The 21828-nt window shown below is 48.5% G+C and overlaps 1 protein-coding gene across 1 annotated transcript in view; it reads left to right on the plus strand.

The window, feature by feature from the left end:
- The window catches only part of LOC112251609 (KICSTOR complex protein SZT2-like), a 44924-nt gene continuing 23096 nt past the window's right edge, over window positions 1-21828 (plus strand). Inside the window, exons 1-8 of the mRNA XM_042322291.1 lie at window positions 1-105; window positions 302-393; window positions 598-715; window positions 4081-4201; window positions 5130-5282; window positions 6080-6182; window positions 6391-6494; window positions 10313-10400. Of these exons, the coding sequence (XP_042178225.1) occupies window positions 305-393; window positions 598-715; window positions 4081-4201; window positions 5130-5282; window positions 6080-6182; window positions 6391-6484 (678 nt within the window). The 5' untranslated portion in view covers window positions 1-105; window positions 302-304 and the 3' untranslated portion in view covers window positions 6485-6494; window positions 10313-10400. The remainder of the gene's footprint in view (window positions 106-301; window positions 394-597; window positions 716-4080; window positions 4202-5129; window positions 5283-6079; window positions 6183-6390; window positions 6495-10312; window positions 10401-21828) is intronic.

Consider the following 21828-nt stretch of genomic DNA (forward strand, 5'->3'; position numbering starts at 1 on the left):
GTAAAACTGTAAAACTTGTCTCCTCCTCAGGTAGTGGCAAGCTGAGGCCCAGCAGAGGACAGAGTGTGGTCTCCAGTCAAGGCAGCCTGCACTCTGACATACTGGGTAAGAGATGGACATTATAGTGATCATATAGTGAGTATGATAGTGTTGCTCATAACGAGGATAATGACGGATAATGATGATTATAATGATGATCATGATGTTTATCACAATGATGATAACGACGGTGGTGACGATAATGATGATGATGATGCTGTTAATGAAAGCTAATAAAACATTTTTAGCCGTATATTTTTAGGTTATGATGGTGGCAGCAGTGACTCTGGTGCCTGACTTCTGGCTCATCGTTAAGATCCACCAGGACAAAGCAGAGGAGTTCTCCCACTCCAGGTGAGAGAGGGCAGGGGCTTCGGGAGGATGCAGCTCATATCTGCTGCTCACCTTCAGCCATTTAGAATGTTCAGTGTGCCTTTTTACATGACACAATTATTACATAATGATTCCATTATTTATTTATACAGGTTATTCTCATCGAGATAAACATCTCAAAAGAGACCTGTAAGAGATAAATTTGTCATGGAATATTGTTTGCAGGAGCTTCAACGAAGGGAAGGAGGACGGAGTAGGGGAGGAGGAGGACGTGCCAGAGTACTTACAGTTGCATCAGATGGTGGTGAGGAAGATTGGGGAGATCTTCCGTATAGTCAATCAGGTAGGTTATACTCCTTTGTGTGATTGTGATCCTCTGTTTGTTTGGCCTTTAATAGACATTTTCAATTGTTCGAAATAGGTAGATTACACTCTCCCATTAAGACATTTCTGACACTTCAATGCTTATACAGTTGAAGTCGGAAGTTTACATACACTTAGGTTGGAGTCATTAAAACTCGTTTTTCAACCATTGCACAAATGTATTGTTAACAAACTATAGTTTTGGCAAGTCGGTTAGGACATCTACTTGTGCACGACACAAGTAATTTTTCCAACAATTGTTTACAGACAGATTATTTCACTTATAATTCACTGTATCACAATTCCAGTGGGTCAGAAGTTTACTAAATTGACTGTGCCTTTTAAACAGCTTGGAAAATTCCAGAAAAGGATGTCATGGCTTTAGAATCTTCTGATAGGGTAATTGACATCATTTGAGTCAATTGGAGGTGTACCTGTGGATGTATTTCAAGGCCTTCCTTCAAACTCAGTGCCTCTCTGCTTGACATAATGGGAAAATCAAAAGAAATCAGCCAAGACCTCAGAAAAACAATTGTAGACCTCCACAAGTCTGGTTGATCCTTGGGAGCAATTTCCAAATGCCTGAAGGTACCACGTTCATCTGTACAAACAATAGTACGCAAGTATAAACACCATGGGACCACGCAGCCGTCATTCCGCTCAGGAAGGAGACACGTTCTGTCTCCTAGAGATTAACGTATTTTGGTGCAAAAAGTGCAAATCAATCCCAGAACAACAGCAAATGACCTTGTGAAGATGCTGGAGGAAACAGGTACAAAAGCATCTATATCCACAGTAAAACGAGTCCGATATCGACATAACCTGAAAGGCCACTCAGCAAGGAAGAAGCCACTGCTCCAAAACCACCATAAAAAAGCCAGACTACGGTTTTCATCTGCACATGGGGACAAAGATGGTACTTTTTGGAGAAATGTCCTCTGGTCTGATGAAACAAAAATAGAACTGTTTGGCCATAATGACCATTGTTATGTTTAGAGGAAAAGGGGGATGTTTGCAAGCCAAAGAACACCATCCCAACCGTGAAGCACGGGGGTGGCAGCATCATGTTGTGGAGATGCTTTGCTGCTGGAGGGACTGGTGCCCTTCACAAAATAGATGTCATCATGAGGCAGGACAATTATGTGGATATATTGAAGCAACATCTCAAGACATCAGTCAGGACGTTAAAGCTTGGTCGCAAATGGGTCTTCCAAATGGACAATGACCCCAAGCATACTTCCAAAGTTATGGCTTAAGGACAACAAAGTCAAGATATTGGAGTGGCCATCACAAAGCCCTGACCTCAATCTTATAGAAAATTTGTGGGCAGAACTGAAAAAGCGTGTGTGAGCAAGGAGGCCTATAAACCTGACTCAGTTACACCAGCTCTGTCAGGAGGAGTGGGCCAAAATTCACCCAACTTATTGTGGAAAGCTCGTGGAAGTCTACCCAAAATGTTTGACCCAAGTTTTAACAATTTAAAGGCAATGCTACCAAATACTTATTGAGTGTATGTAAACTTCTGACCCACTGGGAATGTGATGAAAGAAATAAAAGCTGAAATAAATAATTCTCTCTACTATTATTCTGACATTTCACATTCTTAAAATAAAGTGGTGATCCTAACTGACCTAAGACAGGGAATTTTTACTGCGATTTATTGTCAGGAATTGTGAAACTGAGTTTAAATGTATTTGGCTAAAGTGTATGTAAACTTCAGACTTCAACTGTATATAGTGTTCACCCATTCTGGTGATTGGTTGAAAATGCGTTTGGTGATGAGATTTTACTTCCTTATGTTATCAAATACATTTTACCAAGACAAATATGATTCTTCATGTTCTGAATTGTTCAGTGGGGTCTTTCTCTAACATATCATTATCGGATTTCATAACCTAATGCATCCGATAATAAGCCCCGAACTCAGTTGACATAGCGGTGCAGGTTTCTCGTAAAACCTTTTGAGGATTTTACATCTTGTGGTCTTCTTCTTCAAAGTTATTCTGTGGGTCGCAAAAAGCTAAATTAGCGTGACACAAGCTGAATTAAATAAAACTGATTTGAAAATAAAAAGCTGGGTATATGCTCAGTGCTCCGTTGACATTTCACAGAGATACGTTTGTTTTGTGAGAAATCTTTCAACTTCATATGAAAAGTGTATAAAAAAAATATGAAAATACAAAATTTCATGTCTCAAATCGATATCCATCTTACCTCCTATATTGTTTTATTTCCTGTGGATTCGAGAAGAAGGATGACGAGTTTAACGGGAAAGTGAGCCACTCAGCTAGCCATGTAGCCTTAATTCTTGCAGAGAATCCACCAAGCTGATGCGATGCAATATTTCAGATTTTTGAACAGCAATTTTTCAGATTTTCTCCTCTGGCCTCCATTGATTTAGTCACCCTGATTCTGGCCAGCCTACAAGGGTAAAAACACCCCTCTCTCTGTCTAGTTGGTTCTGTTCAACCTCTAAGGCTACGTTCAAATATCCACAGTAGCATACCACTTATAACAAAGCAATTACATTCTAAGTAGTATGCTAGTGTGGATATTGGAACAGGAACAAACTCCCTCTGTCTGGTCTCTCATCTCTCCTCTGTCTGGTCTCTCATCTCTCCTCTGTCTGGTCTCTCATCTCTCCTCTGTCTGGTCTCTCATCTCTCCTCTGTCTGTTCTCTCATCTCTCCTCTGTCTGTTCTCTCATCTCTCCTCTGTCTGTTCTCTCATCTCTCCTCTGTCTGGTCTTTCCTCTGTCTGTTCTCTCATCTCTCCTCTGTCTGGTCTCTCATCTCTCCTCTGTCTGGTCTCTCATCTTTCCTCTGTCTGTTCTCTCATCTCTCCTCTGTCTGTTCTCTCATCTCTCCTCTGTCTGTTCTCTCATCTCTCCTCTGTCTGGTCTCTCATCTCTCCTCTGTCTGGTCTCTCATCTCTCCTCTGTCTGTTCTCTCATCTCTCCTCTGTCTGTTCTCTCATCTCTCCTCTGTCTGTTCTCTCATCTCTCCTCTGTCTGGTCTCTCATCTCTCCTCTGTCTGGTCTCTCATCTCTCCTCTGTCTGGTCTCTCATCTCTCCTCTGTCTGGTCTCTCATCTCTCCTCTGTCTGGTCTCTCATCTCTCCTCTGTCTGGTCTCTCATCTCTCCTCTGTCTGGTCTCTCATCTCTCCTCTGTCTGGTCTCTCATCTCTCCTCTGTCTGGTCTCTCATCTCTCCTCTGTCTGGTCTCTCATCTCTCCTCTGTCTGGTCTCTCATCTCTCCTCTGTCTGGTCTCTCATCTCTCCTCTGTCTGGTCTCTCATCTCTCCTCTGTCTGGTCTCTCTTCTTCTTTACTCTGTTTCTCCACAGCGTCTGCTACTCCAGGACCTCAATGACAGCCACATGTGTAACTCTCTTCTGGTGGCAGAGAGTGAAGAGGATATCTGGAAGAACGAGTCCCTGTACAGACAGAGACTGGCCAACTCTGATGGTTAGTCAGTCAACACTCACGATCACTATCATCTGCACACACTTATACACATGCTACAGACAGACACTTCCCGTATATTTTCAAATAACTGTATTTTTCTGTCTCGCAAATTGCTTTTAACTAACAATTTGTTTCGAAAAAGAATCTGTGCAGCCCTCTGCTGAAGTATTTTATCCTCGTCCCAAAATGTTTGCCCATCCTTGCTTTAGAAGGGCTCTCCAATACATTTTTGCAATCACCATAAACTTAATGTACATCATATGTACGCCCTTGATGGCACTGAGTTTGTCGTTGTAAAGTACACAAGTTAATAATGCATTGCACTTTCTTGGCCCTGTGAGCTCCCAACTGTCCCAGTGATGATGGAGCACAATCAATACAGGGCCAAGTAGAAGGAAACACACACTCTCTCTCTCTAATAATGTATGCAAGGTTACAGGGAAGAGCATCAGTGACAGGCCAGTGAAGTATGCTTGGAGAGGGAACCAGTGGGAACGCTCATGAGATTAACTTGATCTTTTATGGAAGCCGTTAAGACAGAATGACCAACTGTAATTTCCTAGTATTGCTGTTTGTTTTGCTCCAGTGTGTGTAAATTAATTGGATCCTGGAGAGGGGATAGGCATCAGAGAGGGCTTGTTGTTTGTGACTGCAGTGCAATAACATAATGTTACTGGGGCTGGGAAAAGGCTCCCATAGCGATTGTGTTGTTTCTTTTCCTGGCTGGCGTTACACTGACATGCATCTCCCCTCTCTCCTCTCTGCAGTTGTGGTTGTAAATGATGTTCTCTTTTCTGTCTCTCTCTCTCTCTCTCTCTCTCTCTCTCTCTCGGTCTCACTCACCCACCCACCCCCTCTCTCTCTCTCTCTCTCGGTCTCACTCACCCACCCACCCCCTCTCTCTCCCATCTTCTTCACCCCCTAACAGATTACAATGCTGAGGAGAACTACCAGCCGCGGGACTACCTTGCTGCCACCATGCAGTTCATCCCAGGTCACTTTGCCTGTGAGGTGGTGTGGAGCACCGTCATCCACATCCACCCTCGCCTCAAAGTGGGACCCAATGTAGGTGTGTTCAGGGGTGAGTCAGTGCCACTGGCAAAATACAGAACAAAAATGTTTTTTGAGCATGCAGAGAAATAAAGACCACTGACAGAGTAGGAATTCATGTCTTCATGACCATTAACAATAACATCTTGATCCTGAATTGTACTTTAAATATGTTAATATTAACAAACGTATGACAATTATGTGCAAATGATGACGATGAATAGGAAAATGAATGACTTCCTTTACTTAAAGGAGCAGTGCAGTCAAAAAAGGATTTTTCTGTGTTTTATTTTTATTTCCACACTATGAAAGTTGGAATAATACTGTGAAATTGTAAAAATGATGATAATGCCCTTTTAGTGTAAGAGCTATTTGAAAAGGCCTCCTGAAATGTCAGTTTGTTTGCATGGGTGGGGGTTTTCAACGGCCTGGTGACATCACCAGGCAATATAAATGAATAGACCAATAACAAAGAGAGTTTGCCCTCCTCTCTTCAAATAACAGATAGTTTTCTGGTTACACATCCCTCCCATTAGGCCCCTAACTCAGGCCACTCCCAGACAGTCTTAGGAACATTTTTGCTTGAGAAATTGCTTTTGCTAAGAAGATATTTGTATTTATTTAAAAAAAAAAAAAAAAATTGAGAAAAATCTTAATTGTTACCCAGAAATTAATATGATATTAACATAAAAATTGCTGCTTTGGGCTTTAAAAAAAGACTTAACATTTGAATATGATGAATTCAATACAATCAGTGTCAGTATAATTGAGATGGTTTGCTCAGTATCTTTATTTGTGTTGAAAGACTCTCTTCTCTCCATATCCCAGCTATCCAGGCTCTGCGGTCAGTGCTCAACACCTTGTGTGTGGTCAACAGGAAGAGCATGTTTATCTATCAGGAGCGCACTACCAAATCAGTCTTCTACCTCAGGTTAGCCCTGGTGCCCCCCTTATTCTTACGCCACTGCCTCCCCTCATTGTAGAACAGTCCCACCTCTTCATAGGCACTTCTCTCTGCTGCATCCAACCCTACACCCAGAGACTTGTTGAAGGAATTGAGTTGAGCATGCCACTTCTTGATTATGCATTTTAAACTTTCCTTACCCGCAACATATTCCCATGATCTCTGTTCTTCCCAGACTTTGTGAGACATCTCAAACAGGGAAGTACTGTGACCTGGATGGCAGCCTACAGCCCATGTCTCGCCCGGAGCCAGGAGCCCCTCTTCTCTGAGGAGTTCACGGTACAGTAGCACACTTACAGAGGGCTTCTCTATTGCTCAACAAGCAACTGTGGCCCTGAAGAACCATTAGGGCTGTATACTCTGAGGATCCCATAGTACAGTAGCAAGCTCATAGTTGATTTCTCTATTGAAGTGCAGGCAACTGTGGCACTGAGAAACCGTTAGGGCTCTGAAGTGGTGTCACCAATACAAATCAAATCAAATCATCAAATCAAATTTTATTTGTCACATACACATGGTTAGCAGATGTTAATGCGAGTGTAGCGAAATGCTTGTGCTTCTAGTTCCGACAATGCAGTAATAACGAACAAGTAATCTAACTAACAATTCCAAAAAACTACTGTCTTATACACAGTGTAAGGGGATAAAGAATATGTACATAAGGATATATGAATGAGTGATGGTACAGAGCAGCATAGGCAAGATACAGTAGATGATATCGAGTACAGTATATACATATGAGATGAGTATGTAAACCAAGTGGCATAGTTAAAGTGGCTAGTGATACATGTATTACATAAGGATGCAGTCGATGATATAGAGTACAGTATCTACGTATGCATATGAGATGAATAATGTAGGGTAAGTAACATTATATAAGGTAGCATTGTTTAAAGTGGCTAGTGATATATTTACATCATTTCCCATCAATTCCCATTATTAAAGTGGCTGGAGTAGAGTCAGTGTCATTGACAGTGTGTTGGCAGTAGCCACTCAATGTTAGTGGTGGCTGTTTAACAGTCTGATGGCCTTGAGATAGAAGCTGTTTTTCAGTCTCTCGGTCCCAGCTTTGATGCACCTGTACTGACCTCGCCTTCTGGATGACAGCGGGGTGAACAGGCAGTGGCTCGGGTGGTTGATGTCCTTGATGATCTTTATGGCCTTCCTGTAGCATCGGGTGGTGTAGGTGTCCTGGAGGGCAGGTAGTTTGCCCCCGGTGATGCGTTGTGCAGACCTCACTACCCTCTGGAGAGCCTTACAGTTGAGGGCGGTGCAGTTGCCATACCAGGCGGTGATACAGCCCGCCAGGATGCTCTCGATTGTGCATCTGTAGAAGTTTGTGAGTGCTTTTGGTGATAAGCCGAATTTCTTCAGCCTCCTGAGGTTGAAGAGGCGCTGCTGCGCCTTCCTCACGATGCTGTCTGTGTGAGTGGACCAATTCAGTTTGTCTGTGATGTGTATGCCGAGGAACTTAAAACTTGCTACCCTCTCCACTACTGTTCCATCGATGTGGATGGGGGTGTTCCCTCTGCTGTTTCCTGAAGTCCACAATCATCTCCTTAGTTTTGTTGACGTTGAGTGTGAGGTTATTTTCCTGACACCACACTCCGAGGGCCCTCACCTCCTCCCTGTAGGCCGTCTCGTCATTGTTGGTAATCAAGCCTACCACTGTTGTGTCGTCCGCAAACTTGATGATTGAGTTGGAGGCGTGCGTGGCCACGCAGTCGTGGGTGAACAGGGAGTACAGGAGATGGCTCAGAACGCACCCTTGTGGGGCCCCAGTGTTGAGGATCAGCGGGGAGGAGATGTTGTTGCCTACCCTCACCACCTGGGGGCGGCCCGTCAGGAAGTCCAGTACTCAGTTGCACAGGGCGGGGTCGAGACCCAGGGTCTCTAGCTTGATGACGAGCTTGGAGGGTACTATGGTGTTGAATGCCGAGCTGTAGTCGATGAACAGCATTCTCACATAGGTATTCCTCTTGTCCAGATGGGTTAGGGCAGTGTGCAGTGTGGTTGAGATTGCATCGTCTGTGGACCTATTTGGGCGGTAAGCAAATTGGAGTGGGTCTAGGGTGTCAGGTAGGGTGGAGGTGATATGGTCCTTGACTAGTCTCTCAAAGCACTTCATGATGACGGATGTGAGTGCTATGGGGCGGTAGTCGTTTAGCTCAGTTACCTTAGCTTTCTTGGGAACAGGAACAATGGTGGCCCTCTTGAAGCATGTGGGAACAGCAGACTGGTATAGGGATTGATTGAATATGTCCGTAAACACACCGGCCAGCTGGTCTGCGCATGCTCTGAGGGCGCTGCTGGGGATGCCGTCTGGGCCTGCAGCCTTGCGAGGGTTAACACGTTTAAATGTCTTACTCACTTCGGCTGCAGTGAAGGAGAGACCGCATGTTTTCGTTGCAGGCCGTGTCAGTGGCACTGTATTGTCCTCAAAGCGGGCAAAAAGTTATTTAGTCTGCCTGGGAGCAAGACATCCTGGTCCGTGACTGGGCTGGGTTTCTTCCTGTAGTCCGTGATTGACTGTAGACCCTGCCACATGCCTCTTGTGTCTGAGCCGTTGAATTGAGATTCTACTTTGTCTCTGTACTGGCGCTTAGCTTGTTTGATAGCCTTGCGGAGGGAATAGTTGCACTGTTTGTATTCAGTCATGTTACCAGACACCTTGCCCTGATTAAAAGCAGTGGTTCGCGCCTTCAGTTTCACACGAATGCTGCCATCAATCCACGGTTTCTGGTTAGGGAATGTTTTAATCGTTGCTATGGGAACGGCATCTTCAACGCACGTTCTAATGAACTCGCACACCGAATCAGCATATTCGTCAATGTTGTTGTCTGACGCAGTACGAAACATCTCCCAGTCCACGTGATGGAAGCAGTCTTGGAGTGTGGAGTCAGCTTGGTCAGACCAGCGTTGGACAGACCTCAGCGTGGGAGCCTCTTGTTTTAGTTTCTGTCTGTAGGCAGGGATCAACAAAATGGAGTTGTGGTCAGCTTTTCCGAAAGGGGGGCGGGGCAGGGCCTTATATGCGTCGCGGAAGTTAGAGTAACAATGATCCAGGGTCTTTCCACCCCTGGTTGCGCAATCGATATGCTGATAAAATTTAGGGAGTCTTGTTTTCAGATTAGCCTTGTTAAAATCCCCAGCTACAATGAATGCAGCCTCCGGATAAATCGTTTCCAGTTTGCAGAGAGTTAAATAAAGTTCGTTCAGAGCCATCGATGTGTCTGCTTGGGGGGGGATATATACGGCTGTGATTATAATCGAAGAGAATTCTCTTGGTAGATAATGCAGTCTACATTTGATTGTGAGGAATTCTAAATCAGGTGAACAGAAGGATTTGAGTTCCTGTATGTTTCTTTCATCACACCATGTCACGTTGGCCATAAGGCATACGCCCCCGCCCGTCTTCTTACCAGAAAGATGTTTGTTTCTGTCGGCGCGTTGCGTGGAGAAACCCGCTGGCTGCACCGCTTTGGATAGCGTCTCTCCAGTGAGCCATGTTTCCGTGAAGCAGAGAACGTTACAGTCTCTGATGTCCCTCTGGAATGCTACCCTTGCTCGGATTTCATCAACCTTGTTGTCAAGAGACTGGACATTGGCAAGAAGAATGCTAGGGAGTGTTGCACGGTGTGCCCGTCTCCGGAGTCTGACCAGAAGACCGCTTCGCTTCCCTCTTTTTCTGAGTCGTTTTTTTGGGTCGCTGCATGTAATCCACTCCGCTGTCCTGTTTGTAAGGCAGAAAACAGGATCCGCATCGCGAAAAACATATTCTTGGTCGTACTGATGGTGAGTTGACGCTGATCTTATATTCAGTAGTTCTTCTCGGCTGTATGTAATGAAACCTAAGATGACCTGGGGTACTAGTGTAAGAAATAACACGTTAAAAAAAAAAACTGCATAGTTTCCTAGGAACGCGAAGCGAGGCGGCCATGATTTATTTGCTGTTCCCAGAACAGTGGGAACATGCCCTTGGGTTAGAGATGATTTTGGGTTGTAATGTCAAATATCTGCAGTGGTCTGACGTGTGTGTGTGTCTGCATGTGTGTCTTTCTGTGCGTGCGTGTATGTTTTACTCCATCCATCTGCAGGGCTCCCGGTCATCTCTGGAAGGTGTCCGTCCAGTGGGACAGGTGGACAAACACATCCTGTTGCTGGTGTATGGAGTGGGAAGTGCTGGTAAGACAGGGATTTGGAGAGCAAGGGGAAGAGAGGGGCTCATGGGGAGCATTGGGACAGAATTCTGCAGTGTATGGATTGTGAGCAGAGGTAGCATAATGAGAGATGGGCTGAGCCTGCAGTTAACAACGGAAGTTAGGACTAAGAAACCTCTGTACACCTCTGTGTCACCTCTCAGTGCATTCCCACTCTGAGATAATTGTGCCCACACTACTGTCCTCATGGCTAACTGAAGAGTAACAGATAAAATCGCTGATTCATTGTGGGTGTCAAATAGTGTGAACATTCTGTACGCTGTGCTGCAGTACCTCTAACACCCTTCTAGATGGCACTGTTGATCTTGCTCCATTTAACTCTGCACAGGCTTCATCTTTGATGTCAGCTGTTTCTCTCCGAAAGTCTTTCTGGGCTTCAACAACAAGTGACTTATTAAAATATTCCCAAGTTTTTTTTCTTCTCCCCGACAACTGTTCATACAGCTCAACTTCCTTTGTTTACAGAGGGTTTAAGTTTTCTATAAGTGTGTGTATGTGTTTCAATTCAATGTTTGTTTTCAATTCAATGTTTGTTTCTAAGGCTCAAACACCTCACTGAGCATTGATTTGCATGAATATATCATAGAGAGAGAGACACCACTAGGTTTGCACATTTTGGGGAATATTCAGAGGTGTAAACTTTCCGTGGGACTATATGGGAATTAAAGGAAATATATGCAAATGAATATTAATACCATTTAAATGTAGATGTTTTTTGCATTGGATATATCTACCATATCATATGGAGACAGAAACATGAACCTTTTACCTTATCATAATTAGACATAATTGAAAATGATTAAATCCTTTCAATAGAAATTTTAAAAAACAATTGACTTACTAAGTGAACTTTAAGTAAATGAGTTGACTCTTCATATGGGATGATTTCACTGAACAACAAAAGAATGGGAATATTGAATGATCCCCAATAATCCATCGAATCTCCTCAAAAAGTTTTCAACATACATCTGTAAAATGTTAGTCTAGAAACTAAAGCTTTGGTTGTCTTCCTCTCAGGCTTCCATGTCTTCTCCCTGGACCTCCTCAATGTCCACCTCTTGGACATCAGACTCTGAGGCCTCATCTTCACTGTCACTTTCCAACCTTGTTGAGGATGGCTCGTTGTCAGGCTCAAAAAGCCTCAAATTTGCCAGGATGGCCACCAATTTTTCAACACTTGTATTGGTCAGCCTGTTGCATGCTTTGGTGTGTGTTCCCAAACAAGGACCAGTTGTGCTCTGAGGCGGCTGATGTTGGTTTGATTTAGAGGATGATGGAGGCAACAGGGGAAATAGCCTCAGATCCACAAAGTCCTTTCCACCAGGTGGCTGATGAGATATGTTGGCACGACTGCCATATTGCATCTCCATCCCAAAGCCCTTGCTTGGAAGTGTACTTCGCCAGACTGCCAAGAACCTTACCCTCATCCAGGCCAAGGTGGCGAGACACGGTAGTGATGACACCATAGGCCTTGTTGATCTCTGTACCAGACAGGATGCTCTTGCCAGCTTGCCAGCATACTCTGGGTTCAACGTGTACGCTGCGGAGTGTATGGGCTTCAGGCAGAAGTCTTCACACTTTTTGATGTATTTCAGAACTGCAGTTTTCTCTGCTTGTAGCAACAGTGGAAACAGTGAAGTGGGCAGGTCAGTGCAGATTTCTTCTCTTACATCTGCAAGCAGAGTCTGAACATCAGACAGGATGGCATTGTCTCCCTCAATCTGTGCAATGGCTACTGCTATAGGTTTCAGGAGTTTCAGGCTGCTTACCACTCTCTCCCAAAATACATCATCCAGGAAGATCCTCTTGATAGGGCTGTCCATATCAGCAGACTGTGATATGGCCATTTCTTGGAGATACTCCTTCCCCTCCAGGAGACTGTCAAACATTATGACAACACCACCCCAATGGGTGTTGCTGGGCAGCTTCAATGTGGTGCTCTTATTCTTCTCACTTTGCTAGGTGAGGTAGATTGCTGCTATAACTTGATGACCCTTCACATACCAAACCATTTCCTTGGCTCTCTTGTAGAGTGTATCCATTGTTTTCAGTGCCATGATGTCCTTGAGGAGCAGATTCAATGCATGAGCAGCACAGCCAATGGGTGTGATCCAAGGTCATTGATGACTGCCTTCAGCTCATCTGAAATGTAGAGAACGGTGTGTCTGTTGTCCTTTGTGTCTGTGCTCTTGTAGAATACTGGTTAAAGGGAAGGAGATGATGTAGTTAATTATTCCTTGCCCACTAACATTCAACCACCCATCAGAGATGATTGCAATACAGTCTGTTTTCTCAATGATTTGCTTGACCTTCACTTGAACTCTGTTGAACTCTGCATCCAGCAAATGAGTTGATAAATCATGTCTGGTTGGAGGCATGTATGCTGGATGAAGAACATTCATAAATCTCTTCCAATACACGTTGCCTGTGAGCATCAGAGGTGAACCAGTTGCATACACAGCTCAAGCAAGACATTCATCAGCATTTCTCTGACTACGTTCCTCCATTGAGTCAAAAAAACTTCTGATTCCAGGAAGACCATGAGCTGTTGCTATCGATAAGGTGTCTGATTCATAATTTTCACCTCGAATAGAAGTAGAGGGACTTTCATCAGAGGTTGCTTGTTGTGAGCACTGAAGGAACTTTATGCCCTTGACCAGATGATTATGCATCTTTGTTGCATTCTTCACGTATGATTTGGCACAGTATTTGCAAATGTACACAGCTTTTCCTTCTACATTAGCTGCAGTGAAATGTCTCCTCACATCAGATAGTGCCCGTGGCATTTTCCTTTAAAGATTAGAAAAACACAAGTTAAAAAAACAACAAATACAATTCCATGTACAGATAAATAGTTAAGCAGTTAGATTTAACAACTCCTTAGTAAGATAAATGTTTTAAAATTAAATATGTATGGAAACAGGTGAATTAAGACTCAGTTAGCAGGCTCAAGCAAGCTAAAACCCACATGGTAGCAAAAACTAATTAGCAGAAATTGTTAACAAGTTAGAAATTATTTAAACACACTTTGCTGTAGGCTACTATTTACTAGTTAACAAAAAAATAATGTATGTCATATAAAATATATTCACCCCACCCAGTATTGTAATCAAAACTTACCAGAAAGCATGTAGTCCTTAGCTCAGACAGTGTAGTAGTGTGTGCTCAGTAGCATCTCATTAGTGTGCCAGATCTTGAGAATCATCTGAACATGTGATGGAAGAGTGCACTGTGCATGCAGAGTGTTGCAATTCCATTGAATTGGGGATACTTTAACTAAAATATGCCACAAGACCTAGAATTGCCTTATGTGTATCCCACAAAAAAAGGTTCACTGTTTTTGATGAATTTTGCAAAATTTCCAAAATTCCCGGACTTAACTTCCCAATGGATATTTCCAACCCTTTGCAACCCTAGACACCACTGAGGTATCCTCTGTCAACACTACTGGAAGTAAAAAATACGCATTTAAAGGGATACTTCAGGATTTTGACAATGAGGCCCTCTACTTCCCCAGGGTGACATGGGCACTATTTCAATTGCTTTAAAATCTGTCCTCTCCTTGTCTACTCCCAATCATCTGCCCTGATGGGTAAAAGACTTGAGGTGGTGGAGGTGGAAACGGTGTGGTAGACGCTCATCATTAGACTGCCCTTTACCTCGCTCTGTCTCGCGCTCTCTCTGTCTCGCTCTCTCTCTCTGTCTCGCTCTCTCTCTCTGTCTCGCTCTCTCTCTCTGTCTCGCTCTCTCTCTCTGTCTCGCTCTCTCTGTCTGTCTCGCTCTCTCTGTCTCGCTCGCTCTGTCTCGCTCGCTCCGTCTCGCGCTCTCTCTGTCTCGCTCTCTGTCTCGCTCTCTCTGTCTCGCTCTCTCTGTCTCGCGCTCTCCCGGTCTCACACTCTCTCTGTCTCGCGCTCTCTCTGTCTCGCTCTCTCTGTCTCGCGCTCTCTCTGTCTCGCTCTCTCTGTCTCGCTCTCTCTGTCTCGCTCTCTCTGTCTCGCTCGCTCTGTCTGTCTGTCTCGCTCTCTCTGTCTCGCTCTCTCCGTCTCGCGCTCTCTCTGTCTTGCTCTCTCTGTCTGTCTCGCTCTCTCTGTCTGTCTCGCTCTCTCTGTCTCGCTCGTTCTCTCTGTCTCGCTCGCTCTCTCTGTCTGTCTCGCTCTCTCTGTCTGTCTCGCTCTCTCTGTCTCGCTCTCTCTGTCTCGCTCGTTCTCTCTGTCTCGCTCGCTCTCTCTGTCTCGCTCGCTCTCTCTGTCTCGCTCGCTCTCTCTGTCTCGCTCGCTCTCACTCGCTCTCTCTGTCTCGCTCGCTCTTGCTCGCTTTCTCTGTCTCGCTCACTCTCGCTCTTTCTGTCTTGCTCGCTCTCTATGTCTCGCTCGCTCTCTCTGTCTCGCTCGCTCTCTCTGTCTCGCTCGCTTTCTCTGTCTCGCGCTCTATTTGTCTCGCTCTCTCTGTCTGTCTCGCTCGCTCTCTCTGTCTCGCTCGCTCTCTCTGTCTCGCTCGCTCTCTCTGTCTCGCTCGCTCTCTCTGTCTCATTCGCTCTCTCTCGCGCTCTCTCTCCTCGCTCGCTCTCACGCTCTCTCTTGCTCTCTCTCTTGCTCTCTCTCTTTCTCTCTCTCTCTTGCTCTCTCTCTCTCGCTCTCTCTCTCTCTCTCTGTTGCTCACTCTGTCTCGCTCCCTCTGTCTCGCTCTCTCTGTCTCGCTCTCTGTCTCGCTCTCTCTGTCTCGCTGTCTCGCTCTCTGTCTCGCTGTCTCGCTCTCTCTGTCTCTGTCTCGCTCTCTCTGTCTTGCACTCTCTGTCTCGCTCTCACTGTCTCGCTCTTGCTCTCTCTGTCTCGCTCGCTCTGTCTCGCTCGCTCTCTCTGTCTCGCTCACTCTCTCTCGCACTCTCTCGCTCGCTCTCTGTCTCGCTCTCCCTCTGTCTCGCTCTCTCTCTGTCTCTCTCTCTGTCTCGCTCTCTCTCTCTTTTGCTCTCTCGCTCTCTCGCTCTCTCGCTCTCTCTGTCTCGCTCTCTCTCTGTCTCGCTCTCTCTCTCTCTCGCTCTCTCTCTAGCTTGCTTTCTCTCTATTGCTCACTCTGTCTCGCTCGCTCTCTCTGTCTCGCTCGCTTTCTCTGTCTCGCTCTCTCTGTCTCGCTCGCTCTCTCTGTCTCGTTCGCTCTCTCTGTCTCGCTCGCTCTCTCTGTCTCGCTCGCTTTCTCTGTCTCGTGCTCTCTTTGTCTCGCTCTCTCTGTCTCGCTCGCTCTCTCTGTCTCGCTCTTTCTGTCTCGCTCGCTCTCTCTGTCTCGCTCGCTCTCTCTGTCTTGCTCGCTCTCTCTGTCTCGCTCGCTTTGTCTCGCTCGCGCTCTCTGTCTCGCTCTCTCTCTGTCGCTCTCTCTCTCTCTCTTGCTCTCGCTCTCTCTCTAGCTCTCTCTCTCTATTGCTCATTCTGTCTCGCTCGCTCGCTCTATCTCGCTCGCTCTGTCTCGTCGCTCTGTCTAGCTTTTTCTGTCTCTCTGTCTCGCTCTCTCTGTCTCGCTCTCACTGGATCGCTCTCGCTCCCTCTGTCTCGCTCGCTCTCTGTCTCGCTCGCTCTCTGTCTCGCTCGCTCTCTGTCTCGCTCGCTCTCTGTCTCGCTCTCTCTGTCTCGCTCGCTCTCTCTTTCTGTCTCGCTCGCTCGCTCTCTCTTTCTGTCTCGCTCGCTCGCTCTCTGTCTCGCTCGCTCTCTCTGTCTCGCTCGCTCTGTCTCGCTTGCGCTCTCTGTCTCGCTCTCTCTCTGTCGCTCTCTCTCTATTGCTCACTCTGTCTCGCTCGCTCTCGCTCCCTCTGTCTCGCTCGCTCTCTCTGTCTCGCTCGCTCTCTGTCTCACTCGCTCTCTGTCTCGCTCTCTGTCTCGCTCGCTCTGTCTCGCTCGCTCTCTCTTTCTGTCTCGCACGCTCTCTCTTTCTGTCTCGCACGCTCTCTCTTTCTGTCTCGCTCGCTCTCTCTCTCTGTCTCGCTCTCTCTGTCTCGCTCTCTCTGTCTCCCTCGCTCCGTCTCGCTCTCTCTGTCTCGCTCTCTCTGTCTGTCTCGCTCTCTCTGTCTGTCTCGCGCTCTCTGTCTGTCTCGCTCTCTCTGTCTGTCTCGCTCTCTCTGTCTCGCTCGCTCTCTCTGTCTCGCTCGCTCTCTCTGTCTCGCGCTCTCTCTGTCTCGCTCGCTCTCTCTGTCTCGCTCGCTCTCTCTGTCTCGCTCGCTCTCTCTGTCTCGCTCACTCTGTCTCGCTCGCTCTCTCTGTCTCGCTCCCTCTCACTCGCTCTCTCTGTCTCACTCGCTCTTGCTCGCTTTCTCTGTCTCGCTCGCTCTCTCTGTCTCGCTCGCTCTCTCTGTCTCGCTCGCTCGCTCTCTGTCTCGCTCGCTCTGTCTCGCTCGCTCTCTCTTTCTTGCGCTCTCGCGCTCTCTCTGTCTCGCGCTCTCTCTGTCTCGCGCTCTCTCTGTCTCACTTGCTCATTCTCGCTCGCTCTCTCTGTCTCGCTTGCTCATTCTCGCTCGCTCTCTCTGTCTCGCTTGCTCATTCTCGCTCGCTCTCTCTGTCTCGCTCGCTCTCGCTCTCTGTCTCTGTCTCGCTCTCTCTTTCTGTCTCGCTCTCTCTTTCTGTCTCGCTCTCTCTTTCTGTCTCGCTCTCTCTTTGTCTCGCTCTCTCTGTCTCGCTCGCTCTCTCTGTCTCGCTCGCTTTCTCTGTCTCGCTCGCTTTCGCTCGCTCTCTCTGTCTCGCTCGCTCTCGCTCTTTCTCTCTTGCTCGCTCTCTCTGTCTCACTCGCTCTCTCTGTCTCGCTCGCTCTCTCTGTCTCGCTCGCTTTCGCTCGCTCTCTCTGTTTCGCTCGCTCTTGCTCGCTTTCTCTGTCTCGCTCGCTCTCGCTCTTTCACTCTTGCTCGCTCTCTCTGTCTCACTCGCTCTCTCTGTCTCGCTCGCTTTCTCTGTCTCGCACGCTCTCGCTCTCTCTGTCTCGCTCGCTCTCTCTGTCTCGCTCGCTCACTCTCTGTCTCGCTCTCTCTGTCTCGCTCGCTCTGTCTTGCTCGCTCTCTCTTTCTGTCTCACTCGCTCTCTCTGTCTCGCTCTCGCTCTCTCTGTCTCGCTCACTCTCTCTGTCTCGCTCTCTGTCTCGCTCTCTCTGTCTCGCTCTCGCTCTCTCTGTCTCGCTCTTTCTGTCTCGCTCTCTCTGTCTCGCTCGCTCTGTCTCGCTCGCTCTCTCTTTCTTGCGCTCTCGCGCTCTCTCTTTCTTGCGCTCTCGCGCTCTCTCTGTCTTGCTCGCTCTCGCGCTCTCTCTGTCTCGCGCTCTCTCTGTCTCGCTCGCTCTCTCTGTCTCACTTGCTCATTCTCGCTCGCTCTCTCTGTCTCGCTTGCTCATTCTCGCTTGCTCTCTCTGTCTTGCTTGCTCATTCTCGCTCGCTCTCTCTGTCTCGTTTGCTCATTCTCGCTCGCTCTCTCTGTCTCACTCGCTCTCTCTGTCTCGCTCGCTTTCTCTGTCTCGCACGCTCTCGCTCTCTCTGTCTCGCTCGCTCTCTCTGTCTCGCTCGCTCGCTCTCTGTCTCGCTCGCTCTGTCTCGCTCGCTCTGTCTCGCTCGCTCTGTCTCGCTCGCTCTGTCTCGCTCTGTCTCGCTCGCTCTCTCTTTCTGTCTCGCTCGCTCTCTCTGTCTCGCTCTCGCTCTCTCTGTCTCGCTCTCTCTGTCTCGCTCACTCTCTCTGTCTCGCTCTCGCTCTCCCTGTCTCGCTCTCTCTGTCTCGCTCTCGCTCTCTCTGTCTCGCTCTTTCTGTCTCGCTCTCTCTGTCTCGCTCGCTCTGTCTCGCTCGCTCTCTCTTTCTTGCGCTCTCGCGCTCTCTCTTTCTTGCGCTCTCGCGCTCTCTCTGTCTTGCTCGCTCTTGCGCTCTCTCTGTCTCGCGCTCTCTCTGTCTTGCTCGCTCTCTCTGTCTCACTTGCTCATTCTCGCTCGCTCTCTCTGTCTCGCTTGCTCCTTCTCGCTCGCTCTCTTTGTCTCGCTTGCTCATTCTCGCTCGCTCTCTCTGTCTCGTTTGCTCATTCTCGCTCGCTCTCTCTGTCTCGCTCTCTCTGTCTCGCTCGCTCTCTCTCTCTGTCTCTCGCTCGCTCTCTCTCTCTGTCTCGCTCGCTCACTCTCTCTGTCTCACTCACTCTCTCTGTCTCGCTCTGTCTCGCTCGCTCTCTCTGTCTCGCTCTCTCTGTCTCGCTCGCTCTTTCTCGCTCGCTCTCTCTGTCTTGCGCTCTCTCTGTCTCGCTCGCTCTCGCGCTCTCTCTCTCGCGCTCTCTCTCTCTCTCGCTCTCTCTGTCTCGCTCTCTCTGTCTCGCTCGCTCTCTGTTTCGCTCGCTCGCTCTCTCTGTATCTCGCTCTCTCTGTCTTGCTCGCTCGCTCTCTGTCTCTCTCGCTCTCTGTCTCGCTCGCTCTCTGTCTCGCTCGCTCTCTGTCTCGCTCGCTCTCTCTATCTCGCTCGCTCTCTCTGTCTCGCTCGATCTCACTCTCTGTCTCGATCTCTCTATCTCGCTCGCTCTGTCTTGCTCGCTCTCTCTGTCTCGCTCGCTCTCGCACTCTCTCTCTCGCGCTCTCTCTGTCTCGCTCTCTCTGTCTCACTCGCTCTCTCTGTCTCGCTCGCTCTCTCTGTCTCGCGCTCTCTCTGTCTCGCGCTCTCTCTGTCTCACTTGCTCATTCTCGCTCGCTCTCTCTGTCTCGCTTGCTCATTCTCGCTCTCTCTGTCTCGTTTGCTCATTCTCGCTCGCTCGCTCTCTCTGTCTCGCTTGCTCATTCTCGCTCGCTCTCTCTGTCTCGTTTGCTCATTCTCGCTCGCTCGCTCTCTCTGTCTCGCTCTCTCTGTCTCGCTCGCTCTCGCTCTCTGTCTCTGTCTCGCTCTCTCTTTCTGTCTCGCTCTCTCTTTCTGTCTCGCTCTCTCTTTCTGTCTCGCTCTCTCTTTGTCTCGCTCTCTCTGTCTCGCTCGCTCTCTCTGTCTCGCTCGCTTTCTCTGTCTCGCTCGCTTTCTCTGTCTCGCTCGCTCTCGCTCTTTCTCTCTTGCTCGCTCTCTCTGTCTCACTCGCTCTCTCTGTCTCGCTCGCTCTCTCTGTCTCGCTCGCTTTCGCTCTCTCTGTTTCGCTCGCTCTTGCTCGCTTTCTCTGTCTCGCTCGCTCTCGCTCTTTCTCTCTTGCTCGCTCTCTCTTTCTCACTCGCTCTCTCTGTCTCGCTCGCTTTCTCTGTCTCGCACGCTCTCGCTCTCTCTGTCTCGCTCGCTCTCTCTGTCTCGCTCGCTCGCTCTCTGTCTCGCTCTCTCTGTCTCGCTCCCTCTGTCTTGCTCGCTCTCTCTTTCTGTCTCACTCGCTCTCGCTCTCTCTGTCTCGCTCACTCTCTCTGTCTCGCTCTCTGTCTCGCTCTCTCTGTCTCGCTCTCGCTCTCTCTGTCTCGCTCTGTCTCGCTCGCTCTCTCTTTCTTGCGCTCTCGCGCTCTCTCTTTCTTGCGCTCTCGCGTTCTCTCTGTCTTGCTCGCTCTCGCGCTCTCTCTGTCTCGCGCTCTCTCTGTCTCGCTCGCTCTCTCTGTCTCACTTGCTCATTCTCGCTCGCTCTCTCTGTCTCGCTTGCTCATTCTCGCTTGCTCTCTCTGTCTCGCTTGCTCATTCTCGCTCGGTCTCTCTGTCTCACTTGCTCATTCTCGCTCGGTCTCTCTGTCTCACTTGCTCATTCTCGCTCGGTCTCTCTGTCTCACTTGCTCATTCTCGCTCGCTCTCTCTGTCTCGTTTGCTCATTCTCGCTCGGTCTCTCTGTCTCACTTGCTCATTCTCGCTCGGTCTCTCTGTCTCACTTGCTCATTCTCGCTCGGTCTCTCTGTCTCACTTGCTCATTCTCGCTCGGTCTCTCTGTCTCACTTGCTCATTCTCGCTCGGTCTCTCTGTCTCACTTGCTCATTCTCGCTCGCTCTCTCTGTCTCGTTTGCTCATTCTCGCTCGGTCTCTCTGTCTCACTTGCTCATTCTCGCTCGGTCTCTCTGTCTCACTTGCTCATTCTCGCTCGGTCTCTCTGTCTCACTTGCTCATTCTCGCTCGGTCTCTCTGTCTCACTTGCTCATTCTCGCTCGGTCTCTCTGTCTCGCTTGCTCATTCTCGCTCGGTCTCTCTGTCTCGCTTGCTCCTTCTCGCTCGCTCTCTCTGTCTCGCTTGCTCATTCTCGCTCGCTCTCTCTGTCTCACTTGCTCATTCTCGCTCGGTCTCTCTGTCTCACTTGCTCATTCTCGCTCGGTCTCTCTGTCTCGCTTGCTCATTCTCGCTCGCTCTCTCTGTCTCGCTTGCTCATTCTCGCTCGCTCTCTCTGTCTCGTTTGCTCATTCTCGCTCGCTCGCTCTCTCTGTCTCGCTTGCTCATTCTCGCTCTCTCTGTCTCGCTTGCTCATTCTCGCTCTCTCTGTCTCGTTTGCTCATTCTCGCTCGCTCTCTCTGTCTCACTCGCTCTCTCTGTCTCGCTCGCTCTCTCTGTCTCGCTCGCTTTCTCTGTCTCACTTGCTCATTCTCGCTCGCTCTCTCTGTCTCGCTTGCTCATTCTCGCTCGCTCTCTCTGTCTTGCTTGCTCATTCTCGCTCGCTCTCTCTGTCTCGTTTGCTCATTCTCGCTCGCTCTCTCTGTCTCACTCGCTCTCTCTGTCTCGCTCGCTTTCTCTGTCTCGCACGCTCTCGCTCTCTCTGTCTCGCTCGCTCGCTCTCTCTGTCTCGCTCGCTCGCTCTCTGTCTCGCTCTCTCTGTCTCGCTCGCTCTGTCTCGCTCGCTCTGTCTCGCTCGCTCTGTCTCGCTCGCTCTGTCTCGCTCGCTTTCGCTCGCTCTCTCTGTCTCGCTCGCTCTCGCTCTTTCTCTCTTGCTCGCTCTCTCTGTCTCACTCGCTCTCTCTGTCTCGCTCGCTCTCTCTGTCTCGCTCGCTTTCGCTCGCTCTCTCTGTCTCGCTCTGTCTCGCTCGCTCTCTCTTTCTTGCGCTCTCGCGCTCTCTCTTTCTTGCGCTCTCGCGTTCTCTCTGTCTTGCTCGCTCTCGCGCTCTCTCTGTCTCGCGCTCTCTCTGTCTCGCTCGCTCTCTCTGTCTCACTTGCTCATTCTCGCTCGCTCTCTCTGTCTCGCTTGCTCATTCTCGCTCTCTCTGTCTTGCTTGCTCATTCTCGCTCGCTCTCTCTGTCTCGTTTGCTCATTCTCGCTCGCTCTCTCTGTCTCACTCACTCTCTCTGTCTCGCTCGCTTTCTCTGTCTCGCACGCTCTCGCTCTCTCTGTCTCGCTCGCTCTCTCTGTCTCGCTCGCTCGCTCGCTCTCTGTCTCGCTCTCTCTGTCTCGCTCCCTCTGTCTTGCTCGCTCTCTCTTTCTGTCTCACTCGCTCTCGCTCTCTCTGTCTCGCTCACTCTCTCTGTCTCGCTCTCTGTCTCGCT

This window comes from Oncorhynchus tshawytscha, linkage group LG05 (genome assembly GCF_018296145.1).
Source record: "Oncorhynchus tshawytscha isolate Ot180627B linkage group LG05, Otsh_v2.0, whole genome shotgun sequence".
In the NCBI taxonomy this organism is placed as follows: Eukaryota; Metazoa; Chordata; class Actinopteri; order Salmoniformes; family Salmonidae; genus Oncorhynchus; species Oncorhynchus tshawytscha.